The sequence below is a fragment of the Rutidosis leptorrhynchoides genome, chromosome 5 (assembly GCF_046630445.1).
Source record: "Rutidosis leptorrhynchoides isolate AG116_Rl617_1_P2 chromosome 5, CSIRO_AGI_Rlap_v1, whole genome shotgun sequence".
Classification (NCBI taxonomy): Eukaryota; Viridiplantae; Streptophyta; class Magnoliopsida; order Asterales; family Asteraceae; genus Rutidosis; species Rutidosis leptorrhynchoides.
The window spans coordinates 411,013,610-411,024,603 of NC_092337.1; the positions used below are offsets into that span (position 1 = coordinate 411,013,610).

At 35.6% G+C, this 10,994-nt stretch overlaps 3 protein-coding genes across 3 annotated transcripts; 2 read left to right on the forward strand and 1 right to left on the reverse strand.

Moving 5' to 3' along the window:
• Nucleotides 1-263: 263 nt before the first annotated feature.
• Nucleotides 264-6,779, forward strand: LOC139846748 (uncharacterized). The gene is made up of 8 exons (XM_071836242.1): nucleotides 264-452; nucleotides 617-738; nucleotides 1,113-1,331; nucleotides 1,405-4,372; nucleotides 4,752-5,383; nucleotides 5,960-6,089; nucleotides 6,177-6,258; nucleotides 6,450-6,779. The coding sequence occupies exons 2-8, from the start codon at nucleotides 619-621 to the stop codon at nucleotides 6,550-6,552; spliced, it is 4,254 nt and encodes a 1,417-aa protein (XP_071692343.1). The 5' UTR covers nucleotides 264-452; nucleotides 617-618; the 3' UTR covers nucleotides 6,553-6,779.
• An 804-nt stretch (nucleotides 6,780-7,583) lies between these two features.
• LOC139848249 (very-long-chain 3-oxoacyl-CoA reductase 1-like) lies at nucleotides 7,584-9,754 on the forward strand. The gene is made up of 3 exons (XM_071837982.1): nucleotides 7,584-8,235; nucleotides 8,322-8,391; nucleotides 9,315-9,754. The coding sequence occupies exons 1-3, from the start codon at nucleotides 7,598-7,600 to the stop codon at nucleotides 9,570-9,572; spliced, it is 966 nt and encodes a 321-aa protein (XP_071694083.1). The 5' UTR covers nucleotides 7,584-7,597; the 3' UTR covers nucleotides 9,573-9,754.
• A 175-nt stretch (nucleotides 9,755-9,929) lies between these two features.
• Nucleotides 9,930-10,734, reverse strand: LOC139847992 (photosystem II reaction center proteins PsbY, chloroplastic). Its single transcript, XM_071837731.1, has one exon. It carries the CDS (start codon nucleotides 10,641-10,643, stop codon nucleotides 10,080-10,082), a length of 564 nt encoding a protein of 187 aa, XP_071693832.1. The 5' UTR covers nucleotides 10,644-10,734; the 3' UTR covers nucleotides 9,930-10,079.
• Nucleotides 10,735-10,994: the final 260 nt, after the last annotated feature.

Sequence of the window (10,994 nt, forward strand, 5' to 3'; positions counted from 1 at the left end):
GTTATGAGTTTATAAAACACACACTAAATATATTCTCTCATATTCTCTCTATATACTTATTAGTAGTCTACGGTCAAGAACTAGACCACTAAAGATAGTTATAAGCCTACTGAATTATAACATTTACTCATTTTTAATTTATGCATAATTACTCCGTACAAAATAATTGCTAAAAGTAGCAACACGTACTCCCCATTCGATATGTATTGTTTTTTCTTGGTATCTCAACACGTACAACAAATAAATCATAAATCATAAAAACAACAGGCGGGACTAACAGCCAACTGTGCCTGCCTTACGACGTCATTTCGACATCTTCCGCCTGAGCAGTGCAAGTATCGTGTGTTACGCAAAGTCTCTCACGCCAAATCAACAACACGTAGCCTACTCCACCGTATAATCCCCAAATCGATACATTTATTAAATTGAATTATTATATATAACCCTAAGAGGTAAGCTCATAACTTCGTAATTACTGTATTTCAGTAATTCATAAATTAAATCAATGAACGTAAACAAAAGCAACCGATTAGCGTTTAATTTTACATTTAGTGCATTTACGTTTGCAAATTTGATCAATTTCTATCCTCATCGATTTTTATTTGATGACCGACAGATATGGAGGATTATAATGATGGTGATCAGGCTACCGGAAGTCCGACAGCTGGTGAGAGTGGTTTTGTTCATGTTGAATCTATTAATTCACCTTCAGTTAATAGTAGTAGCTCCAGCAATCAGGTAATTTGCTATTGTTACAAATATTAGTCATTTAATTTTTAATTGTATTACTCTGTATATTAGTTGACCATAAAAGTCAAACTAGACCTATCTGATCGATTCATGAGTTTTGATTTGATAATATAAATGATGATTAGTTTAATCAGCTGATCTATTTGGTGTAATGTTATGTTAACAAGTTGAAATTTCAAAAATACTAATTTTTGATATTTTTTATGAGATGTTTGACCTTTAGAAGTCAAACTAGTGACCTTTACAAGTCAAACTGTTTGTGTCTGATTCTAAGGTTTGGGTTATTTAATGTAATTTGGTGTAAGTGTTTATGATTTGAACATATGGCTTGTGATCAAAACTGCGTTTTGATCGTATTGTAGGATGATGGAGTAGTGGTTGCAAGAGTGGATAGTGTGGACGTCGAACCGAGTGAGCTAAAGTTAACGGATGATGGAGGAAACGAAGAGTTTGTTGATTGTCCAGATGACTTGGTTTCGTATGATGGTAGGACCATGGATGAAATTAGAGAAGACGAATTAGTTCTCGAAGGTCAAACAACGTTTGGGAACGATGCAGGACTTTCGTCACACCGTTATCAGGTTAGTGTTTTGAAGTTCCAGTCTTTTTGCAGTATCAGTAAGTTGACCTATGTTGACTATCTTTTTATCACAGGAAGAAAGACAGCAGTTAATGACAGAACTGACTAGTTTACGGTATCAGCTGAAAAGTCTAGTTAAGAAACATGAATTGGTTGGTGTAAGTAATGGTGGGTCGTTTACTGATGACATCACTTCAACGTTGCCTTTGCATGTGATGATAAACCACTGTTCTAGGTTTATTGAGCTTGCTTTGAATGAGCAGTCACAAACCGAGGGCTCAATTAGAGACCTTTATGACAGTATGGATATGAAAGAGAGAACGATCGAGGATCTTAATACGAAAGTTGTTGAGTTGTCGTCTGTTGAAATGGTTGCGGATCGAATTTCGTCTTTGGTGACAACTGTTCTTGGTGAGGAAGAATTTGTAGAGACGTCTGTTAGTGGTAAACTATCGCATATTGAAAAGAACATGTTGGTTATAATTCAGAAGTATAATCGGTTACTTAATCAAGGTGAGATGCTTAATCAGTGTTTAACTCAGGTTAAGTCAGATTACCATAGTCAAGTTGATATGGAGAAGGTTTTAGTCGTTGCACGAGAAGAATTAATCTTGCTAAAAAGGAAAGAATTTGAGTTGGTTCATAAAGGTAGATACTTGGAAAACGAATACGGGAAGCTAATGCAACATCTTGAAAAAAGCAAAGAAACCATCGAGACGTTGAATTCAGATATTGGAAAGCTTAAAGATGAAGTTGAAGTACATAAGACTAGGTTTAATAGTACTAAAGAAAAGCTTAATTTGGCTGTCACTAAAGGGAAGTCATTGGTTCAACATCGTGACTCGTTAAAGCAAATGATTGTTGAGAAGACGAGTGAATTAGATAAATGTTTAATCGAATTGCAAGAGAAATCAAGTGAATTAAATGCTGTTAAGCAAGAATCTATTAAGCTACAAGATGAATGTAATGCAACAAAAGAGGCTGCGCGTGCTGAGGTGGACCGAGCAACAATTGCACTGTTAGTGGAGGCTCAGGAGAAGTGTTATCTTGAAGATGAGTTTGCAAATTTGAAAGATAAGAATGGGTCGTTACAAGTTGTTATTCAACGATACGAGGATAAAGTGGTTTTGTTGAGGGAAAAGTTATCTATGGCGGTTAAGAAGGGCAAAGGCTTGGTTCAAGAACGTGCTGAAAAGAATGCTCAGATTGAGGCTTTGAAGCTTGAATTAATGCAAAAAGAAGCAACAATGAATGACTATAGGGACCAAATTAGTAAATGTGAAGGCTTGGTTCAAGAGCAAGAAGCAACGATAAATGACTATAGGGACCAAATTTGTAAATGTGAAGGATTGGTTCAAGAGCAAGAAGTGACGATAAATGACTATAGAGACCAAATTAGTAAATGTGAAGGCTTGGTTCAAGAGCAAGAAGCAATGATAAATGCTTATAGGGACCAAATTAGTAAGTGTGAAGGTTTGGTTCAAGAGCAAGAAGCAACGATAAATGACTATAGGGACCAAATTAGTAAGTGTGAAGGTTTGGTTCAAGAGCAAGAAGCAACGATACATGACTGTAGGGACCAAATTAGTAAATGTGAAGGCTTGGTTCAAGAGCAAGAAGCAACGATGAATGACTATAGGGACCAAATTAGTAAATTTGAAGGCTTGGTTCAAGAGTGTGCTGAAAAGAATGCTCAGATTGAAGCATTAAAACTTGAAACGATTCAGCAAGAAGCAACAGTAAATGACTACAGGGATCAAATTATTAAGTTTGAAAGTTTGGTTCAAGAGTGTGCTGAAATGAAGGCGCAGATTGAGGGATTAAAGATTGAGTTAAAGCAGAAAGAAGCAACGGTAGATGACTACAGGGACCAAATTAGTAAATATTCAATAGAAGTGGGGCAGATTGAGAAGTTAGAATCTGAGCTTCTAAGTTCAAAGGAAGAAAGGGATCAAATTGAACAGTTTTTGGTTCAAAGCAATTCAGTATTACAACGTGTAGTTGAGTCAACTGATTCAACTGTTCTTCCAGTTGGTTTAACAGATCCTGTTGAAAAAGTGAAATGGTTTGTTGCATATACAAATGAATGTCAAATCGCAAAGGCGAAATTAGAACAGGAGCTGGGCATGTTGAATAACAAGTTGACAGATACCTTGGCAACCGTTAAATCCCTCGAAGATGCATTGTCTGTTTCAGAGAAACAAGTTAATCTGTTAACTGAAGAAAACAAACAATTAAAAGTTATAAAAACGGATACCGAAGAGAAGTTACAGACACATGTTTCTCAGTTTACTAATGTAAATAAGAAGGCAGTAGATGATAGGAATATATTAGAAGATGAGATGAAAAAGTTCAAAGAAGAAGCCGAATATAACGAGCGTAAGTTTATGGATGCCTCTGCAACTGTGAAAACGTTAGAAGATGCACTTTTGAAGGCCGAGAACACTATTTCGGATCTTGTTGGAAGAAATAATACAACCAAACAAGAGATTTCCACCCTTAATGTTGATTTGAGTGCATGTAGGCAAGAATTGGCAGATAAGCATGATAGAGTTGCAACACTTGAACATGATATTAGAGTTCTACGTTCTGCGTGTGCTGATGTCAGCAAAGAACTTAAGATTACAGTTGAAGATAATATAAAGGAAATCGACTCTTCCCATTATAGTGTATACTCAAATGTTGGAGCAGTTGATGATTTGGTAGTGGCAGATATTAAGGTTGTTGAGGAGATGTTGTCTACAGCTAGAATTGTTAGAAGTGTAATCAAACATTTTGTTGATTTAAAACAGAAGATGTCCACAACAATTAAAGAATTACAGGCCGAGTTAGAAGAACGTAGGTCGTTGTATGACAAAGGCAAAGAAGAAAACGACATGTTACGTAGCAGAGTAAATAAGTTGGAGAATGATATAGAAACATCCCAAAACCTACATGATGAAATGAGTACTAAATTAGAAGAATACAGAGCAAAAGAAGATGAGTGGAATAAAAAAGAAGCAGAGTTGTTTAAGCAAAGTAACACATGCGTAAAAGATCCTGGTATAATGTTATTTGGATATATGATATATATCTGTAGAATTGGTTACATTATAATAGAGGTGTCTATTTGGGTTCTATTTTTCTTCTAAAGGGGGTCAAATGGAAAATTTTTAACTAAAAGAGTAACATGTGAAGCAGTTTGGATGCCGCAGAAAGACCATTTTTAATGCATTCAACCTCCTATAAAGTTTTTATTCAGATATGTAGGTCACTATTATCATATAATTAGTTATTTATAAAATTCGAAAAAAGTAAATAAAGTATTTCAGGTCAACCCAACCCATCCCTGCCTGTTTTAACCCATTACCAAACCCACCCATCTTGCCACCTCCGATTCTCTATGCATTACTAACTATCATCTATCTTTATTGTTTTTCAGAGGCTGAAAACGATCTTCTGTCGGCTTCTGAAGTAAATTCCATATTTAGTAAGATAAACGGGATCACAATCCCTTTCCCAAACATAGGAGCAGGAGACATAGATGTTCATAATTCAGACCCTGTTAAAAAGCTCTTTTATATAATCGATAATTTAAACGAATTGTTGGATCATATCAACTCACTGTCTCATTCCAAAGAAGAGCTACAATCAACTCTTTCAACGCAAGCTCTTGAAATCGAAAATTTCAAAGAAGAACTTGAAGACTTTGAGAACATGAAGAAGGAAATATATAAGCTGTCAATAGGATTTGAACACATCATCAGAGAATTTGGAGGTGACGTGTCTGACGTAGGCAACAAATCTGCTGATGTGGCAGGAATGCTCTCAGTACTAGAGAGCCTTATTCGCAATATATATTTGGATAGTGAAAGGGAAAAAGCTAAATCTCGAGAATTGGGGGTCAACTTATCGGATACCGAGAAGGCGGCTGAGGAATTAGCTAACAAGGTTAAACTACTTGAAGATTTCAATCAAAATCGAACAGGTTTACCAGACTCGATACATGGAAGAGGCAGCAGTGAATCATCTTCTTTGCCTCCACGGCCGGAGATATCAGAAGTTGATGATCCGGTATGTACTCTTTCATTTAAGATTTTTAGCGGTGGTAATTTTGACCCATTTTACTAATAAATAGGTTGATTTGGACTGTATTTTAGCCTTAAACAAGTCCGTTAAACAAAATAGCTAGAAGGGGAACCAGTTAAATGGGCTGAACGGGTTGAAATTCTCAATTTATACAACCTTCTTAATATTTCGTAAAAATTAGATTGCCATCGTGTTTTTGTAACCATAATGGAGTGATATGTTAATTTAGCATAAAAATTGGACTGCAGAAGTCTTTGTGGGTCAACCCAACCCGACCTGTACTAAAACTGATCCGTTTTGACCCATCCAATCCGTAACTACCTGTCACCTATATTGAACTTTTCCTTTGCCAGCTTCATTATATACTTGACTTCTATTATTCGTCTTTGTCATATACATAACTCTGCACATTAAAAGGAATATACATATAGGGACTTCAGTCTGCAGCTGAAAATATATATACAATTGAATCGGCATATAAATGATGATTGACGGGAGCAAGATGGATATTTTTTCCTTCGTATTTTACTTTTTTTAGTTATTAGACGACTCTTTGTACAGGGACCAGTTGGAAAAAGAGCCACACCTTTGGTAAGAACTTTAAGGAAAGGATCAAATGATCATCTTGCTCTGAACATCGATCCAGAATCTGAATATTTGATCGATAAACCAGAAACATTAGAAGATAAAGGTATGATTCTAAATTGCAAGTCTGTATCAGTTTTTACTATAAACTCGCATCATTTGTGGAACTTGTATTTAAAGTAAACACTTCCAGGTCATATATTCAAGTCACTGCATACATCTGGTCTTGTGCCAGTACAAGGGAAGATCATCGCAGATCGGCTTGATGGGTTATGGTAAATACTTAACTCATTCATTCATTTGGTTTACTTTGAATTCACGCGGGGCTACATAAAAATCATGGTTACTTGCTACATAAATAATCTGGGCTAGTTCAAGTATTCTAGTAGTTTTTTTAAGGAGACAAGGGTGAAATATTTGTATTTTTTAAAAAAAAAAGAGCTTAACCTAGTTTTTGATATTTCAGGGTGTCTGGAGGTCGGGGTTTGATGAGTCGGCCACGGGCGAGGCTAGGGCTCATAGCTTATTGGGTTGTCTTGCATTTATGGCTTTTGGGAACTCTTTTATGACCAATATAAGATTAAGATGATAACTTATGAAGAAGAAAAGGTTGCAAGTCCATAGATGTATAGCTTTTAACATTCTTTTGTTACTTATTTTAAAAATGTATATCCATAGAAATAGAAATGAATAGTCAATTGTTCTTTTATTCTTCTGCTATTAGTTTTATAGGAACGAAGAAAAGCGTGCTTTAATGTTTAATTATGATTATGAACTTATAATTAGTGTTTAGTGTTTCAGTAGATGTCAAATATGTCATGCAAAAAATATAAAATCTATCTCTTCCATAGTACACTAATTTAAATGGATCGTCACATCCTACGGGTCCAAAACTAGTTTGACTTGAACCTACACTAGTAAATTCTGAACAAACATGTTTATAAAATCTTTTGACCGGATGTTTTAATGTTATATCTTTGGATAAACTCCGGTTATGGCTTGTTGATCAATAAAAAATTTATACTTTATTGATACAAAATTTTAAATGCATCATCACATCTTACAAGTCAAAAATTAGTTTTGACATAAACCTACCATACTATGACTCCAAACCAAACATGATTATAAAACCATTTTAATTTTTAATACAATAATGTATAATATACTAATACTGTCAAACCAGCTTCAATTCTCACTACAAGCAGGGAGTTTTCAACCTTTGATGGTACTACTAACATCAGTACGATTTGCGAAGGTCTCTGGGGTTTTTCCAACCTTCGATATTACTGGCAACATCATCACGAACTGGATATCCTCCTAACGCATATGTGTGACAAATGAGAGCATACGATATCAATTTCGCCATTAAAAAAAAAAAAAATTAATAGAGCAAATAACATGGCCATTATTGCAAATATAACCGTTGAGTTCCTTTTCGCTCACCTGCCAAACTTAAAGTTGTGTATGTGTTTTCTTGTAAACTCAGTCCAAATGGTAAAATCATTTATAGGTCCAACTAACAACCGTTTCTTCATCAACCAACTTTTATTTATTTATAGTCCTTAATTCTACAAACCCCAAATCTTAGATCCACCTGAAAATCACACTTCAACAATGGAAGTCAATTTCTTGGAAACCCTAAAAACCCAACCTTTATTGGTCATTATTCTTTTTATCTTGGGTTCCATATCCTTTTTGAAGATTTCAGTTTCCATTCTCAGATGGGTTTACGTTAATTTTTTAAGACCCCCAAAAAACATCAAAAAGTATGGTTCTTGGGCTCTTGTTACAGGTTCCACAGATGGCATTGGTAAAGCTTTTGCCTTTGAATTAGCAAAAAAAGGTCTAAACTTGATATTAGTGGGTAGAAATCCTAATAAATTAAATGATGTTTCCTCTGAGATTCAAACAAAATTCCCCAAAACCCAGATCAAGAATGTTGTTTTTGATCTTAATGGTGATTTATCTGAGGGAATTAAGAAGATTAGTGATCTAACTGAGGAATTAGATGTTGGTATTTTGGTTAATAATGCTGGTGTTTCATATCCTTATGCAAGGTATTTTCATGAAGTGGATAATGAATTGTTGAATAATTTAATTAAAGTTAATGTTGAAGCAATTAGTAAAGTGACACAAGCAGTGTTATCTGGTATGTTGAAAAGAAAAAAAGGTGCAATTGTTAATATTGGTTCTGGTGCTTCTACTATTATCCCTTCGTATCCTCTTTACGCTGTTTATGCTGCGACTAAAGCGTAAGTTTTAAGCAGTTTTCGGTTATACATTGAGGTTTAATTGAAATTATACATGTTGACGAATGTTTGTCTTCTTGTTTGTTTAGGTATGTTGAGCAATTTTCGAAGTGTTTGTATGTTGAATACAAGAATAGTGGGATTGATGTGCAGTGTCAGGTAAAATACTTAAATTACTTTCTTGTTTATAAAGTTGTATTTGAAGATTCCGTTAATCGGTAGGTTAGCCATCAGAAGATGGCTTAGTGGTTATCTTGACGTGATCAGTGAAAGGGTCACGTCACGAGATAACCTAGTTTAGATTGCATACATCTTATCAAATTTACTCGCCCTATCCTGAACAGAGAATAGTATATCCGTTTAGTAGGTTCCGGGTTCAATTGTTTCACTATCGATGATATTTAGATGCTTGTGATAGATTGTAGCTTTACCGTTCAGAGGAAAAACTCGTCTTATGTTGTATGTAATCTAGGTTATAGTTTTGGTTTTATTTGACCGGTTGTCGCATTTAGTATAGGTCCGTGATGATCAACCATAAGAAGCGCGTCATAGGCACCATGGCATTATGGGTGTTTATATCTTTTGGCGAGCGCCATGCTTGTAACGATATGGGAGCATCTCATCTTGCAATTTGTGTGGGGTATTTGAAGTTTTGTGGGGTATGCCGTTTAGTTAGGGGCGGATTTCATATTCACGGGTGTCCGTAGTAAAAAGCTCATGAAAATTTACATTATCTGATGGTGTCACTCAAAACAATTTACATTATGCAATATAATGTCACTAGTTAAAAGCCCAAATAGTTGTCTACTTGATGGCTTGTTTCACTGGTAGCACGTGCTACCAGTGGTAACGTACTTACATCCGCCCCGGTTGAGTAACGATAAATAGTGTTTAGTTATAGGCTAATTATGAGTTAGTTATAGTTTGAAGCGCTAATGTAGCAGTTAAGACGTTCAGTTATGTTAGTTATGATAGACACTGATCTTAGTACATCACCTTAGTACATCACGTCAACAAGCAAAAGTATAAATTATCAAAAGGACCTTCTGTTTGAAACTTGGAAAATGTTTCCGTAATTGCAGGCACCATTAAACGTAGCAACAAAGATGGCATCTATCAAAAGATCTTCATTCCTTGTACCATCCCCAACCGGGTATGCAAAAGCTGGGCTACGATGGTTGGGTTATGAACCATGTTGCGCACCTTATTGGCCTCACTCGCTCATCTGGGGTCTGTTGTACTTGTTGCCTGAAAGTGCCGTGGATCCATGGATCCTCAGTTTTTGCCTCAAAATCCGAAAGAAGGGACAATTTAAAGATTCTCAGAAGAAAAAAATATAGATGTTCGATTCATCCTTTTCGGATAATCATGAATCATGATTATTCTGCTTGAAGTTCATATGTTGTATTTTAAACAGAACTTGTAATTGTTGTTTATTTGATTACCATATCTTCTTTTTCTTCATGTTTTGCAATGGCGTTTAAAATTTCAAAGATGAAAACAGAACACGCGAAGAAGACAGTGTATACATATTTGAATGGTTTTGCTCTAATTTTTGAGGATTTTTATCGACAACAGTAAAATCAATACAGATTAGCAACATGAAATTTTTCATAATGTTAGTCTGTTAGATGTGAATTGTTGAAAATAAACTACCATATGATCAATTTCTAATGTAATACTAAAGACAAGCACAATAAGATAAATAATAATTATATTAAATATATGGAAAAGAAGAAATATATATTTTCCAAGAGAAATTCAATTAACAATGGAATGCAAATACAACATTACTTAGTTCTAATGTACCCCATTTCATTTATATATATGATCACTAACAATGATACTTAATTTCTCATTTTGTTGATTTGGTTAAGTGCAGGCTGTAATATATTGTAAAGCACCCAAAGTATAGCAGGTGCAATAACAATCAACAATAGTGAGCCTCTGTTATCATTAGCTGCAGCCGCCTCAGCCGCCGCCGCAGCCTCCGGTGTATTCAACAATCCAGAAGCAGCCGCCAAACCGCCGCCGATTCCAAGTCCAACAATCACTCCTTTTGTCCTCATTCTGTTAATCTGGTTAAGTGCAGGCTGCAATATGTTAAACAAAACCCATGCAATTGCTGGAACTAACGGTAGTAAAAGCGCGATACCACGGTTGTCTCCTTCTGCTATAACAGCGATTTGTTGGGCTGCGAAAGCCGGATCGGATGCGGATAATGTGGAGAAAATTGCTCCGGCGATGGCGGTTCCGGTGACGGAGATGGTGGATGGTTTTGTGATGGTGAGTTTGGGTAGGGAGATGGTGGTAGTGATTGGTTTTGATGGTTTGTTGTTGTTGTTGGTGGTGGTGGTGGTTATGCATTTGGCATTGAGCATGGCCATGGTGGTTGATAGTGTGCCTGCCATTGGTGGTTTGTGGTGGTTGATGATCGTGATGATAAAGATTGAAATTTTGAGGTTACACAATGAAGGTGTGAAGTGATAGCCAATGGGTTTATTGTAAGGGAACTGATATTTCCAAATTCATTTTTGATAAATCCACTTAAGTTTCCTGCAATGCCCTTAAATAATGTGTTATACAAGTTTCATGTTAGAATTTATTTGAGGGTATTTTAGGAAGATATGTTCAAAGAGTTGTGAATCTATCAAAATTGCATTTGGAAATATCATCTCTCTCGTGGTCTTATCTTTTTGATAGATTTTGGGGTGATTTTAGCCTTATATTTGAGTCCCTACAACAGTTTTCTTATCAATATA

Bases quoted from the DNA above. Each gene is read 5' to 3' on its own strand.
- LOC139848249 (XM_071837982.1), top strand. From the start codon at position 7,598: ATGGAAGTCAATTTCTTGGAAACCCTAAAAACCCAACCTTTATTGGTC. The intron at 8,236-8,321 runs GTAAGTTTTAAG...TTGTTTGTTTAG, and splicing joins GTTTATGCTGCGACTAAAGC to GTATGTTGAGCAATTTTCGA. The intron at 8,392-9,314 runs GTAAAATACTTA...CCGTAATTGCAG, and splicing joins GGATTGATGTGCAGTGTCAG to GCACCATTAAACGTAGCAAC.
- LOC139846748 (XM_071836242.1), top strand. From the start codon at position 619: ATGGAGGATTATAATGATGGTGATCAGGCTACCGGAAGTCCGACAGCT. The intron at 4,373-4,751 runs GTATAATGTTAT...ATTGTTTTTCAG, and splicing joins CACATGCGTAAAAGATCCTG to AGGCTGAAAACGATCTTCTG. The intron at 6,259-6,449 runs GTAAATACTTAA...TTGATATTTCAG, and splicing joins GATCGGCTTGATGGGTTATG to GGTGTCTGGAGGTCGGGGTT.
- LOC139847992 (XM_071837731.1), bottom strand. From the start codon at position 10,643: ATGGCAGGCACACTATCAACCACCATGGCCATGCTCAATGCCAAATGC.